Source organism: Hylobates moloch, unplaced genomic scaffold, assembly GCF_009828535.3.
Source record: "Hylobates moloch isolate HMO894 unplaced genomic scaffold, HMol_V3 SCAFFOLD_4, whole genome shotgun sequence".
NCBI lineage: Eukaryota > Metazoa > Chordata > Mammalia > Primates > Hylobatidae > Hylobates > Hylobates moloch.
Window position 1 is genome coordinate 119,016,104 of NW_026652279.1, and position 27,222 is coordinate 119,043,325.

The 27,222-nt window shown below is 33.1% G+C and overlaps 1 protein-coding gene across 3 annotated transcripts in view; it reads left to right on the plus strand.

The window, feature by feature from the left end:
* The window catches only part of PCDH17 (protocadherin 17), a 98,042-nt gene extending 73,679 nt beyond the window's left edge, over positions 1 to 24,363 (plus strand). For 2 of the 3 annotated variants that reach the window (XM_032150980.2, XM_032150981.2), the window contains 2 exons: positions 5,522 to 5,605; positions 20,432 to 21,400. In XM_032150980.2, coding sequence (XP_032006871.1) covers positions 5,522 to 5,605; positions 20,432 to 21,114 — 767 coding nt within the window. In that variant the 3' untranslated portion in view covers positions 21,115 to 21,400. Of the gene's footprint in view, positions 1 to 5,521; positions 5,606 to 20,431 lie in introns of all 3 variants that reach the window. The other variant, XM_032150982.2, reaches the window with a different exon arrangement.
* Positions 24,364 to 27,222: the final 2,859 nt, after the last annotated feature.

Genomic DNA, 27,222 nt, shown 5'->3' on the forward strand with positions numbered 1-27,222 from the left:
GTTGGATATTTTTATACTCTTAGATACCTGTTCTCTGATTTCAAGACTAAAATGAATAAGAATTCAGCTATATAGGTTTGTAGTCTCTGAAATTTAATCACAACCCAGCTGTACCTGTCAGTGTGCCATTTTGTTTTGACATCAAAGTGAAATGGTTTAAATGATTTCTCTCTTCTTTGTAGCCATTGTCAAGGATAATGATGATTACATGGCTTATTATGTCTTCATGACTTTTTGGTAGGCATTACAGATAACAAAATCTGCTCTCTAAAACAGTCTAGTAGGCAGCAGAGATTTTGTAGAAAAGCAAAAGTCTATCGAGCATTTTTCCCTTTGATTATAACTCTGATAATATAAACCATTTTTAAAATCTAATTTTGCATTACATTTCTGAGTCATCGTAATGATTGATAGATAAATATTAGGAATAATTTTAATTTAATAGCTATTCCCTATTGTAAAGCCCGGCTTGCTGACTCAAATTTCTATCCAAAAAAAAAAACTACTGAAACCTAAGATGTGGGCACAATAATTGGAAGCCATTATTTGAAACAAAGTGACAAGGGGTAATTTGCTATGCTACAATAAAACATGTATTGATTTTTCATTTAAAGAAATTGAAATAACATGGCGGAAACATTCTATTTTGAACAATATTACAAAACAATAAGAGATATTTTATTGCATTTGTGTGTAAGATACTTTTGTCAGTTTTCACACACCATTAGGTTTAATCACTTTGCGGTATATTATGTAACTTGGATAGATTGATTTGTAAGATCTGCACTTGCTAAGGACATGTGAATACTCTAAGTACATATACATTATATAATGTGTATATGTGTATATATATGTGTATATTATGTATGTGTATATATATGTAATATAGAATTTCTTTAGCATCGCACAACCAATCAGTATAAAGTTTGACTCAATTTCTTTTTAAAGCTACTTGACATTTACTCTTCTCCTCCTCCACAACATTTATTTCATGAAGTAGAATGCCTTAGAGAGAAAATATGACTTAATATTAATACAGATATAAAACCCAAAAGAAACTAAATTGTACTAAATTGAGAAATGCCTTTGCTAATAACCCATATTGCTAACATATAGTATATTTTAGTGAAATTTAGCATAATATTTCTTAAGGAAAATATATTTCTGCCTTTTTATCTAAATGAAAAATATAATCAATGCCTTTTAATAAATGTATAAATATGAAATATTTTTAATGTTTAAGTTTTCATTTTCTAGAAAAGTAGGAAAATTATTTATATATTGTCTGAAACAATGCAGAGTATCATCTATTGGCATCATCCATTCATACTATCCATATTAAGTATCTGACTAAGAACCTGCATGTATATGGAGCTATATTTACAAATATAACGACATGTATTCTCCTTACAGAAGACGATCTCTTTTGATCATTAATCCAAATACCCATACTCATATGTGCACATTTTGTGCACATGTATTGTCACACATTTCATTTAATAACTCACTAGTATATATGGAAATTTTAAGTATATTTACCCCTGGACACGATACCAAACATCTGATATACTATACATAGAAATCAAACACAGTATGCAAACTGAAAAGAGAAGTTTCAGCAGTTTTAAAAAATAAATAAAAATAGGCTGGGTGCGGTGGCTCACGCCTGTAATCCCAGCACTTTGGGAGGCCGAGGGGGGTGGATCACCTGAGGTCTGGAGTTTGAGACCAGCCTGACCCACATGGAGAAACCTTGTCTCTACTAAAAATACAAAATTAACTGGGTGTGGTGGCTCATGCCTGTAATCCCAGCTACTCGGGAGGCTGAGGCAGGAGAATCACTTGAACCCGGGAAGGAGAGTTTGCAGTGAGCCGAGATTGAGTCACTGAACTCCAGCCTGGGCAACAGGAGCAAAACTCCATCTCAAAAAAAAAGAAAAAATACCCTCACCTTTCAATAGGTGTCAGAGAAAAAGCATCAGATTACTTCTACATGATGAAATCCAGGAAATGAAAATATTAAAACATACAACTGAAAAAAAAGGAAAAATAGTGATTAATTTGTAGACACTTTAAGAAAATATTTGTTTCAAAGTATTTGGTATGATTTGGAACAATTACATATGTGTTTCTTGGGTGCTGTCAATTGAATCTTACAGTCAGCAGCATCTGCCAAATTGTTTATTTGTGAACCGTAATATGGAAGACAAAAATTTAATTTTGTCATTTCAATCTTGTTTTATCTTTCCACAGTCTACTTTTTAATTTACTCCTTTGTCATTATCAGCAGCAGTGTTTTTATTGCTAGGTAGGTATTTTATATTTTGAAGTTTATTTTTCAACAGCCTGGATTAGTTTCCTAGGGCTGCTATAAAAAAGTACCACTAACTGGGTGGCTTAAAACAAGAGAAATTTATTTTCTCATTGTTCTGGAGACTAGAAGTACAAAATCAAGGTTTAGCAGAGCCATGCTTTCCGTGATGGTTTGTTCTTCATTTCATCCCACATCTGTCCTTTTCAGTCCAAGTTGGTAATGTTTCTGCTAGTATAAAATTCTCAAAAACTTTGTTCATCTTCTGTGTTGACAGGATCAGGAATAGACAAGATAGTTCTCTATAGATCCTTCCTCAATAACTCCATCTCTCATCCTAACCACTGTTGAATGGTGGATTGGATCCATAAGTCACTTGCTTAATCTTTTTGGCAAATGGTTGTTGAGCCACACCCTTGGCTCAGTTTCCAAAGCATGCTGTCTGATTGGCAGTTGAGAATTTTCCAAATCAAGTGCTGATTCCATTTTCCTTAAGAGTTCATTCCTCAATTATTCTCTTTTCTTTTAATTAATTTTCTTAGTTTCCTTTTTCTTAATTATGTAATTTTCTCAATTCCAAAAGTAATTGCGGTTTTTGCCGTTAAAAAAAAAAAAAAAATTGCCAAAAACGCAAGTACTTTTGCACCTAGCTAATATAAGCATCAAGAAGTAACCACACCACACACATCACACTTAGCTTAGAGATCTGAGCTAAGAATCCAAGTTCATCACTTACAAGTTCTACCTTCTACTTACTAGTAGATCACAATTTGGCAAAGTTTTCTGCCACTTTATAATAAGGATTGTCTTACTTTCAGTGTCCAAAAACATTTCCATTTGAGACTATTTGCATTTCTGACTATATACATGTATGTCATAAAAAAGCTTTCTCTGTAGCTTTGTTTGTGATATATGACCGTGTGTGTGTGTGTGTGTGTGGTCATAATAAAAGCTTTATCTGTAGCTTTTCTTTTGCTTCTGAGCCCCCAGCAGAATCAACTTTAATGTCATTATTTCCTTCAATAATATGTTTGAAACAATGTAGGCTTTTTCTATCAAGCACCTCAAAGCTCTTTTAGCTTCTACCCATGGCAGAATTCTAAAGCCACTTCTACATTTTTAGATATTTTTTACAGCAGCACCTCACTTCACAGTACCAAAATTAGTCATGGTTTTCTAGGGCTGCTATAACGAAGTACTACAAACTGTGTGGCTAAAAATAACAGAATTTTATTATCTCATAGTTCTGGTGGCTGGAAGTCCAACATCAAGGTATAAGAAGGACCATGCTCTGTCTTATGGTTCTAGGAGAGGACCCTTCCTTGACTCTGGTAATTGCCAGCAATCTTAGACACACACTTCAATCTCTGTGTCTATGGTCCCATTATGTTCTCTCTATGTGACTGTGTCTGTGTCTCTGTTTTCTCTTCTTACAAGGACACAAGTCTTTGGATTAAGGCCAACTCTAATCCAGTATGACCTCATCTTAAGTAATTACATCTGCAGAGACCCTATTTCCAAATAAGGTCATATTCTGATGTTCTGGGTTGACATACATTTTGGGGTGGGGGGCAGTATCCAATCAAGTACACAGCCTATAGCTGTTTTTTCTTCAACTTGGATGACATCAATTTTTCTGATTAAAGGAGTTGTGTACTTTATGTGACTCTGCTTATATTATTTTAAAAATATATGACATATTTTGAATATATCTAAAATACTATTGAGTTCGAATTATTATCAAGTAAATGTAAAGTGCCTTCTACATAGTAAAATGGTTAATGGATATTAAAAAGTCTTATTGTTTGTACGATTAAAAATCTAAGAGGGTCATGTTACATGCCGAAAAGACAAATGAGTTTGGTAACAAAGTAAGAATATATGAAGGTCGTAGACTTTGAACTTCTTTTATATGTATTTGGCAAGAACTAGTGCTTTTTCAGAATTTCAAGATGAACATAATAACAAGGTAATTTATAGATAACTCTTTTTCCCTAAACAAACATTCAGTATATTCTGTATTCTCTTTACTCTGTTAAATATTACAATAGTCATCATTTAAACATGTGTGTGAGGCAGACTTATTTTCAGGTGTTTCCATGTGTTGTGAGGGTATACTTTAAAAATAGGACAGAAACACACACAAATTAAACACAAAGCCAGGGGAAAAAGAAAAGAATGAAAGAAACATCCCCAGGGCAACAGTGAGAAAAAACCATTTGAGCTTCCTGTTATTAATTGTTCAACCTGTTTTACTTTGGAATCCTACATAATTATTTTCCAGGGGAGGGGCAAACAACAGATATTGAATAAAGGTTGAATCTCAGAAAATGAGACTATTTTAAAAATAAAGTTACTCTTGCTCACCAACGGGCATTTTTTTTGGCAAGACTTTTAGGCAGCAATTGATTTCTCATATTCACTGTGCATTTCAATAACATTAATGCAAAACAAAATATTCTTTTTTTGTTTGTTTTAGTCTAAGAAGTAGATCAAATATACATGTACATATCTAAGTTAGAGGCTCATAAAAAGCAAAACAAAAACAAAAGCAAGAATATACCACAGCATTTTCTTAATTTTGTATTACATACGTGTTTCATGTTAAGTAAAAAAAAAATAGAAGTTACAGAAATACATATATATATGTATAAAATATATATATATTTCTCATTGCTAAAGTCAGTACATTCTTAAATTAGGTGACTGAGTAAAGGGCTAAATTACAAATAGTGTCTTGTTTCAAGTTCTAGACAGCATATATTGTATAACTAACATTAAGATGCAGTACACATTTTTATCAAAACCTTGGTAACTAGGGATATTATATAATAGTTTGTGACTTTAATTTTTTGGGCCTGCTTGTTCACATCTTCTATCCACTATTGCAGAAAATTATTTTATTTAAGATTAATGAATGCATCATCATCATGAGTGTATTTCTTCCATGGACCTAGGAATACGTCTGGCTACTTTGCACTGTTTTCATCTCATCTAAACTTAAATACCCCCAGAAAAGTAATTTTCTTCCAATAAGACTAAGTCTTATGTAGCTGGGGAAATACCAATGACCATATCGTTTAGATATTGATCATTCTAAGGAATTTTAATATAAAAGTTAAAATCAATAGAGAAGGATTCATAATTCAGTTGGCCCTTTTTCCTACTTGGTTTTTCTATTTGTTAACTAAAAATATTTTATTTTTCAAGCATTCCCGACTTTGCTTTCCTTTGCTATCCTCACCCTACACACCATCACAAGTAGACTTCAGTCTGTTGATCTGCTTCCTCCAGGTGAGCAATTTCTTCATCTGCTAGCTTTCTTCTCTGTGATCCAAATTTTACTTGTTAGATGATAGGACTCATAAAACTATACGTTTGTAAGGCAGAACATGTGGACTTTATTTCTTTAAAGGAAAATAGCATAGTAAGTGAGTAATTTTCTTTATTGTTTCTGCATTAATGCTTTTAGTATTTCAGGAAAAGCTGTATAGTGTTAATGGTTGAAACAAAAATCTAGTCTTACACCAGGTTTTTAATATTTGTTATTCTTAAGTGAGTTTAAGTGGGCCAAATCTTAATTATTTCATATTTTGAAAATTCTACGACTTACATTAATTTCACTTAGGAGATAGTGTAGAATAAACTGATGGAATGGAAAGTGGGCTATACAGGAAAGAAAGACTTGATTATTTTCTTTTGGTGTAAGTTGTTGGTATAGATGCAATCTGCTTCACTGTTGCTGCCTGAAGAACTGTGTTTCACCTGAGAAACTGAGTCCCCAAATTCCTCTTTCCTTTTGGACTCAATTACACGTCATATTAGCTAAGTGTTACTTTGTGAAAATACATTAAAGGCTTCTTTACACAATACTTTTAAAAACCTTTACATAGCAGCCCCATATAGTTTACTAAAGGCAAGGCAGAACCAAAATTATATAAATTATAATGGCTAATGAAGCTAAATATTTAAATCCCTGGAACTCCATAAATTATGCAATATATTCCAATCTCTAAGTATGCTCTAGATGTGATTCAGATAATCTTGGAAAACATTAACATTTGAAACAACTGGAAAAATTAAGTAAAAAACAAGAAAAAGTATTCCTATCTCAGGTGAAATTTTAGCTCAACATATTATACTATTCTACATCTGGATATCATCCAAGTCTCTGAATCATTTGAATGCTTTTGAGAGATTTGATTGGTTTCAGCACAGTCTAATCACTACATAAGAAAACCAGTTGCTACTGGAGGAAATGATTATATCAGGTTGTTGCTGTGCTTGAAAAACATACATGTATATTATAGTAATCTAAGAATCGCAATTTTTCTTGCTTTATTCTTGCCAGAGAAAGAGACAAGGTTGCTTTATTTCTTGTATGGAAATGAATAGAAACTGGAGGAAAATAGAACAGCTTTAAACAGACAAGGTTATAGTTGGGAAAGTTATACCTGTCCTTGATTTGGGGATAATAAGTTGAGAAGTTTGAAACACAAGCGTGTGCATGTGCATGTGTGTGCGCACACACACACACACACATAAGGTCTATATAAAGTCTTCCTTGTTACCCTTGAATAGCTGTGATTTCACATTGATTAAATTTTAATTAGTTGGGAAAAGAGTTATATTTTTTTCATTTAGCAAAAATTAAATTCAAGGGTATCATTTATACCAATAAATCATTTTGGATTTTAGAATGTAAATTCTTATACATTATTTCATGTGTTCCTAAACATATTTCTGTCTTGATCTCACATCCATTTCCTGCTCAAATGTATGTGAATGCTCACTGGTGCATACATGCACAGGCACATGTACCCCGGTGCAGAACCATGGCCATTTACCAACAAGAAATACAGAGCTAGTGTTGTGATTGAGCACCAGGAAAATTGGAAACTGTTGTTAGGTAAATTAAGCTTTATTTTATGTCCACTAAGTGGTTCTCAGAGATTGTTGTCTTTAGGCAAGGCCCCATCTATTCATTTCCATCTGGTATATGAATGTAATTTTTTAATCATGTGTATGAAGGATGCATGCATAACTATATGTACATTTGCTTTTTAGCTGTATTCCTTGGGTGATAATTATGTGACAAATTTGAAGTTATCATTTTAAATTTACATTTTCTCAAAGTATCAAGATAATCAGGATAGCAAAGCTTGCAGATATTTTCTATTGAATGTATACTATAAAACTCTTCAATTTAGAATACAATTGTTGAGGCTACTGAATGTAATTTTGCATATATATTTTGATTATTATAAAATTACTATAATATAATCATTTTGTGTCTATGTTATAAAATAATCAGAATAATATTTTTATTTTTGTTTAAATTATCTCCCAAATAGACAGTTCATATGGATATAATCTTGTGTTTTATAGGTAATAAATACATCAATAAGTTATGTATCTTAGGATGTATACTTTTTAATAAATACTTAATCTAACAATACATTATTTATATTTGGGATTTTATGCAAAATTATGTGCAGATATATTTACTTTTAGTAATAAAACAACTATACTCAATAAGAAAAAAAGCCTAGATAGAAAGTTTCTTTTTACTAAGTACTGCTAAACTAATAGTTTTTCCATTTTATAATAATAGCAGGTAGGTTTCCTCTGTGATTATAAATACTTTTATCATTTAAAGAATGAACTTTAAAATAAATATATTACTGGAAATTTGTCAAATCAAATAGTTGTAGTTCACTTATGGGTAGACCTTGGATTTTAATACTGGGTAACTTTAGCTCAAGTCAAAAACTCATCTGGACCTTAAAAATATACACATTTACGGTTAGAGTGAAACTTACTTAAATTCAAGCTTTTTTCTCCTTTGAGCAGAGACTTTGTGATCCCAATTATGTGTCCAATAGAAGTGTCCACATTCTCTGATTGACCTATGAATTATATTTCTAAAGGAATTTTAGGGTCCAGTTAGAAGATTACTGCTATTTTCCTAAGCATTATAAAGAAATTTGCTGTGAAAGCAAATGTAAAAATCTGACTTACTAGAATTTAAATTTATTTTTTTTTAATAATAGAGTTGCCTAAAAAATTTATTTTGGCCAGATTATGGAGGTCTTAGAACACCAAACTGAATAATTCATCATACATCCATTTTTGATAATGAATATGAAAATTGTTAAATGGCTCCTTGAGAATACCTTTGGTAGCAACAAAAAAATCACTTGTTTCTAAGATTGAATGAAAAGATTATTAATAAGAAAAACTCAAATATAGCATATTTGAATTAAGAAAGACTATCTTAATTAGTTCTTCTGTTATATTAATATGAATTCCTTTTTAGATTGGATTCAGATTAAAAGTCTGAAAATAAAATAATTGCTTATATATTTGTATTTATTTTCTTGTTAATACTACCCTTTGGGAATGCACTTCACTCTTACTCTCTGTTCTTTGCTCTGGGTATGGCTGATCATTAACAGAATCGCAGAAAACACTCTCCAAGATAAGAAAGTATTTAAAACATCACTGTTAGACACTTTTTTATCTCCATACTGCATGATGCATGGTAACATTTTCCTTAAAAACACATTTTTATCTTTACTGTGATTCAGAAATAGCCCTCTCCAGTAGCTTTTTTGCCCCTCAATTTGATTACATAGCAGGATAGTCTAAAGAAACACATCTCCTCTCTTTTAATATGTAAATTTCCTGACCCGTTTTACCAATTTCTCCAATGCTTCAGTGTGTCTTAATGATTACAAAACATTAAAGCTGTTACTAGAAAAATGGCTTGTCATTGCCAGTAAAACCTATTACAAGAAACATTTCTGTATATTTACTTTAGAACATGGATATTCAGTGCATTGATTTTACTTAAAGTTTTATTCTTGGGATGAACCAATTGTAGAGGATAAAACACATCAGCTTCCAATAAATTTATAGTACAGTTACAGGTGATAAGAACAGAATGGTTTTAGCGAGGTAATTCCAAGAACAGCCTTTATTTGAGATGGCAGTTATCATTCCTTTCCTACCCTTTATAGGTATTTTTGACTATTTAAAATAATAGTAGCCATAAGATTCACGGTTTCAGCAGCTTAGTGGTAGGGGTATTGTTTGAGTAAGATCAAGGCCGAATTGTTTAGGTCCAAATGCCTGTATTTTATTCTAAAGTTACCTTTGGAAACTGTCATTTTAATTGTCCTCTTAGAAAGATTCCACTTCATAGGAGACATTTGTATGCATTTATTAAGGTACATATTTATTATTATTTTTCTGTGTGTGTGCATGCATGCATATATATGCATACGCATGAACGCATTGAAGGAATTTAGCTTTAGTTTTTACATTTTTGTGATATAAGTACTTTTTGTAGAATCATTTATGGAGTAGTATAGTTTCATACATATTTCTCACTCATTTGAATCTTTAAAAAAACCTTTTGTATTACTTCTTTCGTCAAAAATATAGTATTTTTGATAATACTTCTCTGAGCAAGACACCAATCTGTTCATCTACACACGCCCATTTAATTTAACAAAGGAAGCTTTAGACCTATCCCAAGTAGAAATCTGTGAGTTTAATAAATAGCTTCTGGAAACTAGAATGTCATTAAAAATATTAAAATATTAAAAACATTCTTTAAAAATCTATCTTCTGGGACTCCCATATCCTATTGGCAGAGGTTGATTGCCAAATAATAAGCCAGAGAAGATGAACTGCATCTGAATTAACTGTTTTCTGAGAGTGCTAAAACTGACACCTGATTCTGTTTGCTTGTTGCTAGCAATTGAAAACAAGAGCTGCTAGAAACAAGATGAACAACAGGATTTAAACTGGTAAATAGATATACATCCCAATAGCAATCAGACAGCAGGCAGAGAAAAAACACTAATAAGACTCTCTTGCTTGCTTCTTACAACGAGTTTGGCTTAATAGGCATGTTTTCATTGACTTTCCTTACAGGATTACCACTTTTCTAGGAGGATGACTTGAATCTTAGATGTATTCATCCATGTCATCAAAAATGGTGTCATTATCAGAGATGCGGTTAGCTTACAGAGGCAATAAAAGCATAAGGAAAACATCCTCTCTAAAGATGAAGAATAGTAGAATACTTAAACAGTCTTGGGTCTGAAATTCACAGTATTATTTAAGTTGCTAGAATTTTAAATTTGTCCTTGTAAACCAAACAGCTTTTGCTAACTACTGCATGCCAGAGCATAGGTTTCTCACTGCATATAAATCAGGTTCTTTTGGAAATTGCATTAACTCTTTCAAGACTCTAAAATTACAAAAAGTTATTAATTAATATGTTGATGATAGGTGTTGGCTAAAGTGTAAGATACAGAGACAGCTCACTTAAAAGAGAAAACTGTCTCATTCAACACGGCAATGCAGTAGAGGAAAAAAACAAAAGAGAAACGTAGCAGAGAAGAAAGAAACCTATAGGTCCTGAGGTGTAGTTTTCAGGATACTCACTGTTTTCCATAATTTAAAATTATAAAGAGGTGATTATTGAAATATAGGCTTTGATTTCTATAACAGTGTCGCTGGTTTAAAAAATTTCCTAAGGGGAAATTATTCTGACCTCCAAGTTCGAGTAGAATATATGTCAGGCAGGATTTATTTATCTCATAATTTAAAATGGTATCTTCAATAATAAATAGATAACTTTGTATTTTCTGTATAAACATTGTTTTTAACAGACATCTGATATTACTGTAAACAATGCGTACCTCACAGCAATAGACAGCTATTATGTACAACTTCATTTGGTCCTGGGCTCACTCTGAATACTGATATTATAGTCTCACAAATGAATGGTACTGAAATGAGTAATGTATAAAGTATGTAGTTGTTCCCATTATAGGTTACCCATAGTATTTGATAACTTTTAATTTAATGATCCTTTCCATCATTTAAAGCATTTTGTTCAAATTCAGTAGTGTACATTGAGTGTGTCATATATTCAAGGAATGGAATGCTGAAGAATATACTGTATTATCTTGATTTCAAGGGACTTTAGGGTCTCCAGGTAAACAGATAAAAAATAATAAGGAATGCAGAGTAATGCTGTAATATGTAATTCAACAGGAAAATTGTTACATTATCTTCAAAGAAAATATAAATGCTTATTTAGGAAAAAATTTGAATTTTTAAAAATTTATTGTTCTTTATATAGTGTATCAAAAACCTTTTCAATGGTGTATCAAATATGAAAAGCGTTCTGAGATTCAACATCTATCTTACTCTTTGTTGTTGTCTTTGCTTTGTTGATATATTTTTTACCTCTCTTTGGAATACCTAACGAATCTCTTTTGTTCCAGACTCTCCATTTTCTGATCTTCTAAAATAATCCTTTAATATTTCAAATATTTCATCATATGAAATGTTATGTTTGGTTAATGATAATAGAAAATTAGAGGAAGAGGGAAGAAAGATAATGTAGACGTAGGAAAAAGAAATATTTTTCTAATGAAGAATTTAAAAATGCAATATTTATGCTGGTAACATAAAATACCAGTTTAAATGCACATTAAGACTTTCTTTAGAAGAAGCAGGATGATATGAAAGCTGAAAGCTGAGTCTGGGGGCTGGAATGCCTATTCCAGTGAATCATTCAGGTCTTGTCGTGTCTGTTGGAGATACTCTGGCTTGAGCCAAAACTCTAGATATCCCTTTTTAGAAATAATGCTGATTTGGATTCTATTTACCCTATAGCTCATCCCAATTCTATAGTTTCATAAATGGTGTCTGATGTCTTTCCAATCAACCACCGAAACAATTCAAGAATCTTTGAGACATATGATACACTGCTCAAATACTTATACTAGTGCTTCATTGCCTGCTGCATTAAATTTGGTCTTTTACTTAGAACTTTTCCATTCTTTTTTCAGATCCTAGCAAATTTTCTCTACATTGTTATGTCAAGTGTTGCCATTGCAGCTTAAGTCCTTTGACCTATAAAGCTGTTGTGAAGTGCACATTCCCATGTGAGGTGTTTCTTTTCTTAATCCTTTACCTGGAGCGCCCTCTCTCTGCTCTCCACTCTCTGTTGAAACCCTGATCAGCCTTTGAATCACAGATCAAGCACCACCTCTCGCATAAAGCCTTTCACAATATTACAACCTACGCTTTTCTCTGTATTTCTGCTGCTTGACGTTCATATGACATAGTTCAAAATGTAACTGATCATGAATTATTTCCCATATGCTGGTTTCACTCTACTTTTTAGTTTCCAAAGTTTAAACTCATCGGTAAAGAGATATAGTCTTACAAACTTCAGAATTTTAAAAGTAGATAGACCTAGGTTTATTTACCACAGACCTGTATCAAACAAAACACTCATTCTACAACATTCTATCCAAGATACCCCTCCTTGAAAACTTTCAATTCCTAGGCAAGGTGCGGAGAGCTGTTTTTTTTTTTTTTTTTTACCTTATAAATTATTGTGTGTAACTTCTTTAAAATAATTGCTGAACTACACACATCTAATGCGCCCACAAAATGTGAGCTGTCTTTATGCTGGTGGGACGTTTGAATTGTATTGTTTTTCCTTGAAAGTCTCTGTCAGCATACTTTTCTCAAAGTGAATATAAACCTTGTTCTAGTGGTATAGTATTGAGCTTCAGCCAGTTCTCTTCAGGGTACCTGTTAGGAGAAAGATGGTTCCATTTAGCTGTGCCTTTACTTCCAAGCATCTGCTGCTGCCCCAGGTGATGGCTGTGCCTACAGAAGGGAATCCAGGGAAGGGGCAGATTAAATTTTCAATGTTAATCTCAGTGGCATGCCATGGGACACAAATGATATTTGTGCCATAAATTCCCAATGCATGGTTTAGATTCTCATTGTTTTGTAGTCCTAGCACTTCTGTATCAAATACTGTTTTGCATTTATTCCTTATCATAAATTTCATTTCAATTTGTCTTAAGTTCTGTTCACCTTAGAGCACTATCTATGTGTGGTCAATATATACGCCAGAAAATTCCACTCTGGTAAACATTTTACTATGTCCAAAGGGTCACAAACACTTAAAACCATCCCCGAAGGTGTGCAGGTGCACTGAACAGTAAGTGCAAATGCTCCAAACAGCTCCAAATACCCAGCTGTGATTGGATTCACTTGCTTATGATATAGGACAGTGATTTCTGGTGTCTGAATGCAGCCGTGGCAATACATTCAAAAGCATTGTGTGATGCAGGTGCACGCTAGAGGATTGGTACTTCAAAGCTGCCGTGGTTTGACTATTTGATAGTATTATAACAACTTCCTCTCCAAAATGTGCTCTCTGCTATCAAAAGCAGATAGAATGGCACTTCACAATGTAAAATCTGGAAGCCAGATTAGCAATGTATATTCCTCAAAATGTATACATTTTTTCTCATAGTATTTTTATTACCTGGGCTATATTTTAAATTTATAATTCTTTATGGGGCTGGTTTTTTAAAAAATAGTTTTATTTCCTAGGGTCCTATGTCTAATTTTTCCTCATTATATCACTGCCAACATGTTAACAGGCAGCCTCATGAAATAAGCATATTATAACAAGATATATTTTCCTCATTATATTAAAAAATAAAAGCAGCAAAAGACATTCCAGATCTGTGTATCTGTATATTAGTTACTTGATTAAGAAACATGTATCCCTGTGCACAAGTGAGACACATGGGAAATACAATGCTATAGAAGAAGAATAGCTTAGCTAAGCAAGGGATGGATTCTCCGATTAACATTTTTTCTTACACAACCCTGTTCTTCCCTGCATAAAGGATAAAACAAGCTTATTAAAAATGGTGTTAAAATAAAACTTGGAAGTAGGAAAAAAATTCCAGGAAATTTGTAATATTAGAATACCCATTTAAAAATCTGACACAGGAAAAAATAATTTTGAGACAACTTACTTATCTAGAACTGTCTCTGGAAATAATATTGAAAGCAAAATTTTTACTCCTTTTAGTCAGATAGTGAGAACAGAATATTCATTTTTAACAATATACAATAGGACATAGAAGTCATAAGTGGAAATAACAATGTGTATGAATATAGATTGTTAAGGTACCATTTATATGGAATGACTCACTCTATCATTATAACAAGTGTAAAGGTTTTATAGGATCGGAAAAGAACGTAAGTGAATAATAATCAACATAGCCACAAAAAGAAAGAACTGTTTATGTTAGAATAGTGTCAGTTCACAGGATGCTGTAAATTATGTCAACTCACTGAAAGAAAAATCCATTTTATTAGAGGTATGTTGGACCATTTTCTGATGAGATTTCTATTTTAGCATTGATGTTTTCTCTATGTTAGACTATATTGGGATAAATTGCAATTTGTTGTAGTCATAGGAAAATGTGTGCACATGCATGTGTGTGTAATTGTGTGTATTTGCTGAAGAAAGAAAAAGGCCATAAAATCAAGCTGTTGTTATACCATTAAAGCCTCTTAACAGAAAACTATTACTGAGCATGAACTGCCAACCAAAGGTCTTGGGTTGGCTTGGTTTGCAGACAGATAAAGAATTTGTGATGGGTACTTAGCTTAGATTCTATAGAATTAATCTACAGAACACTTGTGCAGACCATAAATAGACAAGTGCTTGCTCTCTGATTTTGCAGACAGCTAATTAGATATTATGAAAGCTTACATTGGTGAAAGAAGGTAAATTAGAAACAAAAAAAGAATAATGGGAGCAAATAAACACTAAACTTCCATTTATAGAGTTGTCTACTTGGAAACAACTCTAATATTAAGATGTTGATAGAAACGATACCAACTACCACAGTAGTAGAAGAGCACGATTTCTATTTACATCTGTTTACAAAACAGAAATAAGACCATTTGGTTGACAATCATAAAGCACAGATAACTTTCTGAAATGTCTTTTTCCCCTGGCCACAACAATTTAGACTGTCTTTATTGATGTCATGATTTATAGATTTTGGTTTTTAAGTGTCGATGACACAGACATTTATCTCATCATTATAGAAAAGAAAATCAGAGGCAAATACTGGATGCACATAGGAAACTCCTGTGCTGAAAACTATATGCACGTTTTCAGGTGTACAAATATGTGAGTTCACAAAGCACCAAGTAAGTCTGAAACTCAGGGGAGGAAATCCTTTTATGCCATCTAAAATTTCCCTAAGTGGTCACAAATTACTTTTGTAGTGCTTTGAAGACAGGGAAAATAAGTTTAAAATTCTGACTTGTGACAAATTTCTGCCTGAAAGCAAGACAGAATAGAATAAAGAAGTAGATTCTCTCCAAAGTAAGACTTTTTTGGCTGGTTCCTAGGCATATTTCCTGTGCTTGGACACTACAGAATCAGAACCCACAAGTGTTTTTCCCTGAACTTTCCACAATAACTATGTTCAACTGAGGCACTTAGTCTTTGTTAATCTTTGTTGATTTTAATAACATTTTGGTTTCAACTTTCCATCTTATACATGATAATTCTGGGCATCATTGAAATGGCTATGCACTTCTGTGATATACTGACATTATACAACTAAAACACATTGTAAAATTAAATTATGTAACATTTGTGGGAGACTATTAAAACCCAACAATTTAAAAGCAGATAATTTGATGTTTTTATCTAAGTATTTTTTCCTCACATAGATATAATTTAGAATAATTCCACAATGGCTTAATTCCTCTGAAGGTATATTTTGTCACAAAATGATTGCTTGCCTGATATCCTTAAGATTAAGCTATTAAACTGCTTAGTGTAGGTTAAAAAAGAGAAAGAGAGAGAGCTTTCAGATATTATCAGCCAATATTAATATGCAGATTTTAGGTATCTTTATGTCCAAATCCATTTTAATTACATGAAATTATAAAATCAGAGACAGTTAAAGTGTTGATATAGTCATAGGTTTTGCACCCAGGCTTGTGGCAAAGGGGCAGATTAAAATGTTGCTTATTGGTGCTTTTAGCCTGAAAGATTTGTATATATGTGTACATTAATATATATATAAGCTTTGTTAATACATAAACAAATACATAAAATATTACTTTATTTACAATAATAAAATATTGTCTTGTTTATGTACCCCTGATATTATGAATATAGAACTTCCTGTGATTCACCTGTATTTCTCTTATGGTAATTGCTAGTAGTTAATGTTCAGAAATGCATAGATTATGAATTTAACATTTTCCATTTTATTAATGAATTTTTAGTCTACGTCTTGGAAAAAGCTAAGTTTTATCACAAACATAAAAATAAAGGTCTATATACAATATGAATATGTGTGCATGTGTGTGTGTGTGGTTTATGGTGCAGGTAAACTGCAAGTACTACAGTCTTTTGAGTTACTTCATCTGTTTTGCAAAAATGTCATATAAATTAAGAGGCACAATTGAATTGATTAAGGTTACTGCATTTAGATACTTCCCTTTGAGGCTTGCATAACAGTCAGATGCAGCAAGAGGAGTATAGAGAGTGATTCTTAATACTAAACAAGTGTTTAAGGTTATTTGATTGTCATATGATATTTCAGGGAATCATGCTTTTAAAAGATTAGACACTATAAACTAATAGTTTATAACTGTAAACACTGTAGTTTACAGTGTCTAATATAGGCAGAACTGCCCACAGTCCCATCTTGTGTACTTTAGAATTGTTTTCTTTCTGCAATATAAACATGCTTATCTGTGAGTATCTCTCATCTGCATACTATTTAGATTTTGCTATGTTTCTTGGCAAGGGATGCATTCTGTGAAGGGGTGATCATGTTATACTGAGGAAAGTAGGAAAATAAAAGTAAATAATCTCTTGGTAATCCCAGATTGAACCTGAAGAAAAAAGTGAATATTGGTTCAACTATTTTTTATTTGATTTCTTCTGTTCAGGGTTTCTGGACTTGTTTTCTGGTGTATATATTGAATATATGCAAATGGTGGCTATCTAAATAATTTGCTTTTTTTTTCATTTCCATAGCTTATAATTCAACATATCTCTATTCCAGAATCCATTCCCCTTAAAGTACAGAGAGCAGTTTGATCATCTACCTTAGAACTGTAGGGCTTAAGTAAATACTCCTCAATGTTATTTTTTATCATACACACTTAACTTATTGAGGACACTTAAAAATGTACAATAGAAGGTACACATGTCAGAAATACTGTGAATACAACTTTTTTTGTCTTAAACAAACCCTTTCTTTGTGGCAGCTTTCCCTCCTTCTCCCTCCACACTCAATTCTCCCTTCATCTACCCCCAGCCCTTGCCTCCCTCTCATCCTCGTTTCCCTCCGTCCCTTCACTTTGTTTTGCTTCTTTCCCTTTCTACTTTCTTCCTTTTTTCCATTTGTCTACCTTTTTTGTCCAACCAGTCATTCATTGTATATTATCTGTGTCTCTTCTTTCTGTATTTGCCTATTCATCCATTTATGTTTTTTCAAAAATGATTTCCCTCTCTCACAAATTCTAACTTGACCCTTGACAGAGTTCACTTTGTGCTCATAGTTTCTGCTGTTTGTACAAAAATGTCCATTCAATTTTCTTCACTGCCTGTGAACTGCTGCCATCAAAATTATAGTCTAATAACAAGGTGAACAGCTGATAATGTATCATAATCAATACTCAAAATTTGCTCCCCACGATGTGACATAAAGGAGTTAAGTAAAATGCTGCAGATTTTCGGCTGTGACAAGCAAACAATCATTTTACGTTGGTGGTTTCAAATTCAAGGTCTATTTACACTTTCAAATGTCTGCATTGTTCTTTCTTTTTCTGTCTCTTAAATTCATATTGAATTCATTCAGTGTTAGCTATCCAAATAGCTGCAATGAAAGGCCAGTCAATATGAAACATGAAACTACATTAGCATATTTCAAAGACAATGTATGAGTTATAAATGAATTTTTTAAAAAAAAATTCATGATGCTAGAAGATACAAAAGTATTACTGAGTGAAATAGATTGTAAAGTTTTCTACTTTTCCTTCTGTCCGAAAGATAAAATTTGTTGAAAGTTACCTATTTGTTGAAATGATATTATATCATTTTTCTAACATTTACTGACAGATATAAATAAAGGTAATATTTATGATTCCCATTTAGAGTAGGTAAAGGAAACAAATGACTGATACCTAATATTGAACCTTTCTTTTTGCTTTTCTATGTATTTATTTACTTATTTATTTTGAGACAGGGTTTAACGCTGTCACTCAGGCTGCAGTGAAATGGCATGATTATAGCTTACTGCAGCCTTGACCTCCTGGGCTCAAGCCATCTTCCTGCCTCAGCCTCCTGAGTAGCTGGGACAGGAAGCGTGCACCACCTCACCTGGCTAATTTGAATTTTTTATTTTCATAGAGGGGCGTCTTGCTATGTTGCCCAGGCTAGTCTCAAACTCCTGGGCTCAAGCAATCCTCCTGCCTCAGACTCCCAAAGTGCTGGGATTATAGGCATAAGCCACTATGCCTGGCCAATATTGAACTTCTGATATCCCCCTTTAAAAACATTCAGTTCTAATTTAAATACATAAATAGAGGCTTCTTAAAAAAAATGCCTAGTTTCTGCTGTTCTTCATGTCTGTCTAACAGTCTTTCAATTTGTAGATAGTATTTGCGTCTGTGGATGCACTGTGAGACTGCTTTTTAGCCTTCTTTCCTGCATAATAAATTTAACAGTGAATATTTAATTTACTCATAAGAAAACATTTCTTTTAAAAAATGACAAAATTAAAATAGAAGAAAGATACCTAATTTTTTTTGATGTTTCACAGGTGTGAATAAATAACATAGTATCTTTGTTGTGTCAAGACACCATTTTGATTTCTTCCTAAAAAATTTCAATCTCTTAAGAAATTGTTTTATCTTAAAACCTTTTGAGATAAAACAGATTGTGGGCTTTTTAATGTGAATAATTATTTACATGCTTTAAGTATAAATTTAGGTTTCATATATAACTTTGAGAAGTGATATACAAATTTATCAACGCTATTACATTTGCTGCTATTTTAAATATATCTTTCATGTGGACATCCTTTTCTTGCACAGGACACTCTAAATGTGTAGGGATCATCTAGCATCAATTAAATGGCAAATCCCAAGGGTGCCTAAAAGTGTAGGGACTTCTATTCCCATTACATAAAGGTAAATTGTAAATATCCTCTCCTAAAAGTAAAAGTCTCTGATTTAGAAACAGTCATTAACCACAATGGGCACAATCATTTATAGAAGAAAGGGACAACTGGGAAGATGTAGCTCAAAGTTATGGTTTAAAATATTGGGGGTCAATGGATGTATGCAGCTGTTCTATAATTAAGGATTTTTTTTCATATTCCACGTTCAGCATCTGTGAAATAGAGATCATTAAAAGAATGCTTTATTTAGAGTCTCTATTGGCAAAGGAAAAAAGTAAAAATTCCCACAGAAAGCATTATTATTTAAAATGGGAAACCATGATTTGTCATTCATTCTGAACTATATCTGTTGAGTAAATGCATTTTCACCTACTTACACCCAAAACAAAAAGCTGAACAGAAAACTGATTACATGATCCATACGCCTATCTAATAAAATAGGGATGTGCACTTTTTGACAAGCTTATTCATAATACGTTCTGATAAAAAATTCCATTTGCCGCTCTCAGTAGGAAAAATAAGCATTTAAAGGAAACCTTTTATTTCATGACTGTCTTCCAAATAACAATTACAAGCAAAATAGTGATAAAACATTTTTTAAAGAGCAGCTTAGACCTTGTTATGGAAGTTTGCAATCCAGTTTTTGCCCTGTTATTTGATTTGAAAAAAATAATCCTGATAATCTTTTTTGAAGTTCACTGTTTCTAGGATGAGTTATACAGAACAAAGGCTAACATATTCCCAGGAGTTTAGTTTATGGTGATGCTCTATTCTACTGAGAATGATTCTCCAATGGCCACCTCTTACTTCTTCCTGGGCTATGGGAATTCGTTAATATCTAGAGAATAGACTTAAATTAAACCATTGTCTCAACCAGCAGGTTTATGCAACCATCCTGAAATGTTTTAATTATTGTTTTCTTTTCGTTTTTAATTAAGAGGCCAGAGGTCAAGCAAGCCCATTGAGAGCTGATCACAGCCTCTGTAGAAATTTAAAGAAAACCCTAATGATTGGATTTGCTGTTTTCTCTTTTGTTTTGCAGAACCAGAAGAGTGTGTTAATTGCACAGATGAATGCCGAGTGCTTGGTCATTCTGACAGGTGCTGGATGCCACAGTTCCCTGCAGCCAATCAGGCTGAAAATGCAGATTACCGCACAAATCTCTTTGTACCTACAGTTGAAGCTAATGTTGAGACTGAGACTTACGAAACTGTGAATCCCACTGGGAAAAAGACTTTTTGTACATTTGGAAAAGACAAGCGAGAGCACACTATTCTCATTGCCAACGTTAAACCTTATTTAAAAGCCAAACGTGCCCTGAGCCCTCTCCTCCAAGAGGTCCCCTCAGCATCAAGCAGCCCAACCAAGGCATGCATGGAGCCTTGCACCTCAACAAAAGGCTCCCTGGATGCCTGTGAAGCAAAACCAGGAGCCCTGGCTGAAGCAAGCAGTCAGTACTTGCCCACTGACAGTCAATATCTGTCGCCTAGTAAGCAACCAAGAGACCCTCCCTTCATGGCTTCCGATCAGATGGCAAGGGTCTTTGCGGATGTGCATTCCAGAGCCAGCCGGGATTCCAGTGAGATGGGTGCTGTTCTTGAGCAGCTTGACCACCCCAACAGGGATCTGGGCAGAGAGTCCGTGGATGCAGAGGAAGTTGTGAGAGAAATTGATAAGCTTTTGCAAGACTGCCGGGGAAACGACCCTGTGGCTGTCAGAAAGTGAAAAAAGAAAAAAAAAAGGCATTGGCATTTTCTTGTCTCTTCTGTTGATTTAAAAATGATCCCTCCTGGTGATAACCCATTTTACAGGGATGAAGAAAGACCAATACTGCTTTAAGGCTTTTAGTGAACATCTGAAGTGCCCACAAGTATGTTCTTTCCACTGCTGATTTCTTTTTCAGAGATAACAATGGTTTCGTTTTGACCAAACTTATATTAGGACAGAATTAATGATGCTTAAAGAGAAAAGAAAAAAAAGAAGAAAAAGGAGAGACGAAAAAGGAGGATGAGGAGAAGAATTACCTTTTGACAATCTGTTAGGAAGGTATGCAGTGTGAGAACTGAAGTATTTCTGATCACTCTCAGACTGTCCTCCGTGATTTATGCTGACTTAACTGTTTACCTATAAACCCCATACAAAGCAGGGTCATAATTTGTGATCTGTGGTGGATTTCTAGCAGTCATCACAGACTTCTACTGAAAGTCCTGAAAAGACCTTGCAGTAGTCCAAGCTACACCAAACATTAACACATATTTGTGGTAAACATTTCTGTATAAAGTTACCTGACACAATATAAACACAAGGAACATTCCATATCATTAGTCAAAAACAAAAACAAAAACAAAAAAAACCTTTGGTCATTTGTAAGACACCTCATGTCGTATAAAAGTTAAATGTAAAAAGATATAGTCCATTTTGTCCTGCACACACGTAGACTAATTCACGTCATTAAAGAAGAAGAAAATTTAAAGATTTAAAATGCCTATTTAGCATTTTAGTGTCCAACAAAGATCTAAACAATGATGAGTATGTTTTAAATTTGACATAGAAAAGTTCTAAAAAATAGTTACCATTGAGTGGTAAGATTCAGAGAAAATTAATTTGATTAATATGTTTTATTCATTTGTGGACACTAAAATAGCTCAGGAAAGTGAAAATGTCTTAGACATACACAAGTCACATGACCATTTAAATGTGCAAATGTAAGAAGATTCAATGTGTTTACATCAAATGACATATTTTTATTGATTTATTGCAGATTCAGTGCATATGAGCCAAATTGTTGAGTGTATAAGAGCTATATTGTGTATTTTATTAAATTAATATATAGTTGTGTTGCAAAAATATTTGGGCTTATATTGTAAATGGCAAGTGTTGCCTCGGTAGCTGTCGAACTCTATGAGTTTTGTTTTTTCCTGCTTCCTTTTCCCCATGGAGTGTGGGAAGCAGTGCCTCAGAGCAAAGTCTCTTGTTTAATGTATAGTCTACCAAGTACTACAGTACATAATCTGTTCAAAATGTGTTTGAGTGAGCTGATGGAGCTAACTGAAAGGTCAAAAAATACATCCATCAGTCATAGTTATGTGCAAGTCCTTGTAGAAGCTTTTATTAAAGTCATGCTAAATCACAAGAATTAACATTTGTACCAATATCTGAAACTTCTTCATGTTTTTTCAATAACATACAGCTTCTGCCTGTGTAGATATTATGCCATCAGTTGGTTCTCAAAAGTATTTTAAGTGCTTCAGATGTGTGTTCCCATTATATTTCAAAAACATGAAAAATGCTTTAATGCATGTATGTACCAGCAGTGGTTACTTGCATTGTGTAGTGTTTTTCAAGAGGTCTGGGTCTTAACAAAATGTTTTCCTTTATCTCAGTGCTCTTCTGCCTCTTTTTGTTGTGTCCTTTGAGAACAATACACCTTCTATTCCTTCATTTGGTTACACCTTTTCTTGTGACATTTAGCGAGTTTCAAACTTACTTCCATATGAGGCTAAGAAACCTCAAATTTCAGGAATTGGGAAAAATAAAATTAGCACTTGCAGAAGTAGCAGCAGATGGGAAAATGCCTTGATTGACATTTTCTTTCAGCATTTAAAATTTCTGGCATTTTACAGCTTCATGACAAACAGTTTTGTGCCCATACCTTAGAAAATGTGGTGCTGAGTTAAATAAAGGCTGTTTGAGCACTGGAGCAGAAAAATGCATTATTTGCAAACTGGTGGAGAATTTTGTGCCTTCTCTTCTGGCCACCAAGCCAGTGTAGAAACAGCATAAATGTCATAAAAATTCTTATATTTAAAACAAAAACAAAAGCAAAAACAAACATTGAATTAAATTAAGTTTTGTAATTTTAAACTTTAAAAACTTCTACTGAAAATATTTCTGTCAAATGCCATCAGTATTTTAGACTGTACCTCGTTTGCAAAACGGCTTTGAGAGGGAAGAGTGGACAACTCCCATCAGCCTTATTCTCTTGAGAACTATATTTTGGTTCCTAGTAACAGCCTTTCCAAAGCTCTACTCTTGGTTTTTATTACTCATAAATGTTTAAATTAGAAAAGAAGGGACCTTGTACATGTGAAACCTAACTGACTCTCTATATTTTGGACAATTTATGTATCTGAAATGTTTTGTCTCTGTTATATGATGTTATTTTTGCCAGGAGACTACAGGTTGATTTAGCTTGATAGCTGAAATTTGATGGAAAACTGATTTCCATTTAGTCTTACCAAGTGTTGCCTCTCTCTTACTAGACAAATAACCACTTAGTAAAATCTAAAGCAGTATGTAAATGAAATCAGCAAAGAGAGTAGGGTTTATTTTATAAACATTCTTAATGCTAAGTAACCAGTTGTTCAATTTATTATATGTGTCTGAGGACATTAAAACACCATAAGATTGTAATAATTGGTTGTGCCAATGTGTGAGGGATTTACCTTTAGGCTCTCTGTCACCAGTGATTTACTAGTGTTAGCTGTTTAACACATTATCTGTATTTAGTAGTGATTATTTATTTACAAGTTGGTGGTAATTCAGCAGTCAGGACTCTAAGCTTTTATAGTTGAATTGAGGAAATCTCGCTTTTATTCATTTAGCTGGCAACTGCCTTTACTGCAGACCTCTGGTGCTTGGCTTTCAAGGAAGCCTATGAGATGCCAAAATCACACTTTTAGGGAGCAACTTGCTCTAATAGGTGATGCATGAGCAAACAGTGAGATTTGAAGGGGTTTTAGCATAATTTAGAATGTGAAAAAATATCAATTCACATCTTTCAAGTACTAACCCCTCAAAAAAATCCCACACATACAAAATATGTGATGTGATACCACTTTGTCTTTTAGGTCTTTAAGTAACTGAAGTTAAGCACAGAAAAAAAATATCATTTCATGGAAATTTCAGTAAAAAACCCAAACTTCTAAGAATTGCTTACAGATGAACTAAAAAATAAAAAATAAAAAAAAATAAGCAACAGCATAACCTTTTCATCAGAGTTAAAAGTAGTGAGAATCTGTTAGTTATACCTATACCAAAGTAAACATTAAAGAGACATATCATGCAATTTCAAAGAATTTCTTCATGCTATTTCTTAACCTGACATTTCTAACTTTATTGCAGGCAATATACGAAGATTGGCTCACTACTCCATAGGTTAATTGAATTCCTGGTTGAGAAACTAACTTGTTTTGTTTTCCAAAATTAGCTGAAATCTTGTAAAACATGACTTCCCTTTAAAGGATCTAGACATTGCTCAATTTAAAATATGGCACCATAAAAAAGTCATGTAGTAATAGAGCATATGCTTTTTTAGAACCAGGTTAAAAGCTGTTTGTTATCTAATAGAGTAGAAGTTACTGAGGTCAACAAATAGACAGATCTGGCATAATATATGCCCAGTCATAGTAGTCTAATTATATTCTTTTGACAACAGACAGCATTTATCAGAGCATTAATTCAAATGAGAGTTTTGGCTATCAAGATGTGTTGATTCAAAATATTATTGAATGAGACCTGATTAAAGTCTGACTTTCCTGGCCCCAGTGTTTTGCAGGTTGGCTATTTCCATTATCAGCCCATCACTCCATAAGGTTCTTAGCTGCACCAAGTGATTGGTGAACAAAGACAACAACAAAAGCAGCATACATTGTATGGATTTATCTCAACGCTATTGTTTAATGGCTGTGTTTAATGTGATCTATCTGGAAAATGAGGACTCCGAATAAAAAGCTATTACTAATAGTGGTGTTGCCTTCCCTTGAATTCATTAACACAGAAGGGATGTGTTACACACTGCATATCACAGGGACCCTGATCATAATTATTTTGGAAAAGCAAACTGTGGCATCACAACTCATTTTGCTAGTTATCTGCTTGTCATTAAAATAAGACTTAAAAAAATTACTTGATAGTATCACTAGTTTCTCAATAGAAGTGGATTAACAATCTTTCACATAGCTTAGATAAATTGGCTAGTTAAATAATTACCAAAGGGTCAGAGCCTAATAATATTTGTGGTTTTTAATATTTACAATTAGTATAAAGATAATTTGGCATAAGATCTCAGAGGATTTCAGAAAAGTACATTTATAAGCTCAGTCATAATCTCACATGACTAATGAAAGCAAATAGAATAGTCCTCCCTCATCCGCAGGGGAAACGTTCTGAGACCCCTAGTAAATGCCTGAAACTCCAGATAGTACAGAATCCAATATATACAATATGTATAAATGGTATTTTAAAGTAAACACGTATTTATCTTGGCATTTAAAAATAATAAACCTCCTTTTCTCCTCATTTAACTAGCATCTATTGCATTCTACTATGTGTTTGCCTTGGGCTATGATGCCTCAGGAGTAAACACTAAAAAGGAATGGTGTCAGAGTTCCTATCTTGTTGGACAAGTAATTAGGTACATTCTAATACACATTACTCTTTATAAATTAGATTTGGTTGTTTGCATTTTTCTCAGTTAATCCACACATCCCATATATCTGTCATTTCACTAACTGAGTGACATCTTCTAAATTTCAAACCAGCGTAATATTCTTTTACTTTGGATTTTTTTTAATTTTACTTTTCTTCTAGCAGCATAAAATATATCATGAAGAGTGCATTGCTCTTCCATATCTAAGAAGATCTTTATGGGTTAGATTTATTGTTATAGATTAAATAACTTGCATATGTATTCTTTTGTTCATTTATTTGCTTGCTTTTTCTTTTTTATTGAAGACCACTTACGCACTAGGTGCTACACAAGGATCCTAGGGTACAAAGAAGTGCTAAGCCAATTACATTTTGCCCTTAGAATATGTACAGTTTTTGCTTGGTGATATTTACTAACATAGAAATTGACCTTATGCTACCTTGACACTACTACTTAATACAAGTAATTTCATTACATAAAGAAAATAACTTTAGTTTTAAGAATAGCAAAATCCATATGCTTACCATGCCATTCCTTCACTGCTCTCAAGTAGACCAAGCTGTTAACTGAGTTACCTGAACAATCTGACCAGGGTTGAGGGAGTACTGAGTCTTTCAAATGAAATTCCCTATCTGGCTATGCTGCAATTAGGAGGAAACTGTGGAAGGGACATATATCACAGGCTTACTCCATATCGATGAAATGTTACAGTCCTCCAGATAATATTTACTTAAGTAGGTATACTCACTAGTTACAATTATTTGGCAATAGCGTCATTCTTTGTAGAATATGAAGATAATTAATTTGTAAAGACCAGTATAGAATCAATAAGGCACATACAAATAGATCAGCCAGCTAATGGACCATTTTAAAGCTATTTATTACCTGCTTTTGGAGATGGATGCATATGGCTCACCAATGGCATGTATCATTTTCTGTTCATTTTAGACACCAGTGATATTTTAAGAAATGTATTCTACATTAGGGATCAAATTCTCAGTATTCCTAAAGGAGGGTGCAGTTTCTTTTAACGTTCTTCATTTTAAATATTTCAGAAAGAGTTATCAAAAAATAACTTAGGTTTTGGTCAAACTATGGCAATAAGTATTTTACATGCAAGGAATAAGTAAGGGAGGGAAGATATCGGTGAGCTTTTACAAACTGTATATTACACAGATCAACTTATCGTTCATTAGCTCTAAATAGATGCTCTACTTTTTCTCTTACAAAATGAAACATCTCACTTTGAGAGGAATGATTTGTTATTTGTTCCACGCTCCGTTTCTTATATACATTAAATTATTTAAAATAATCAAATGAACTACATTTTAATTATGATTCATACTTTAAAATATAGCTTTCTGAAGTTATGTAATTCGAATTACTTCATAACATTTTCCAAA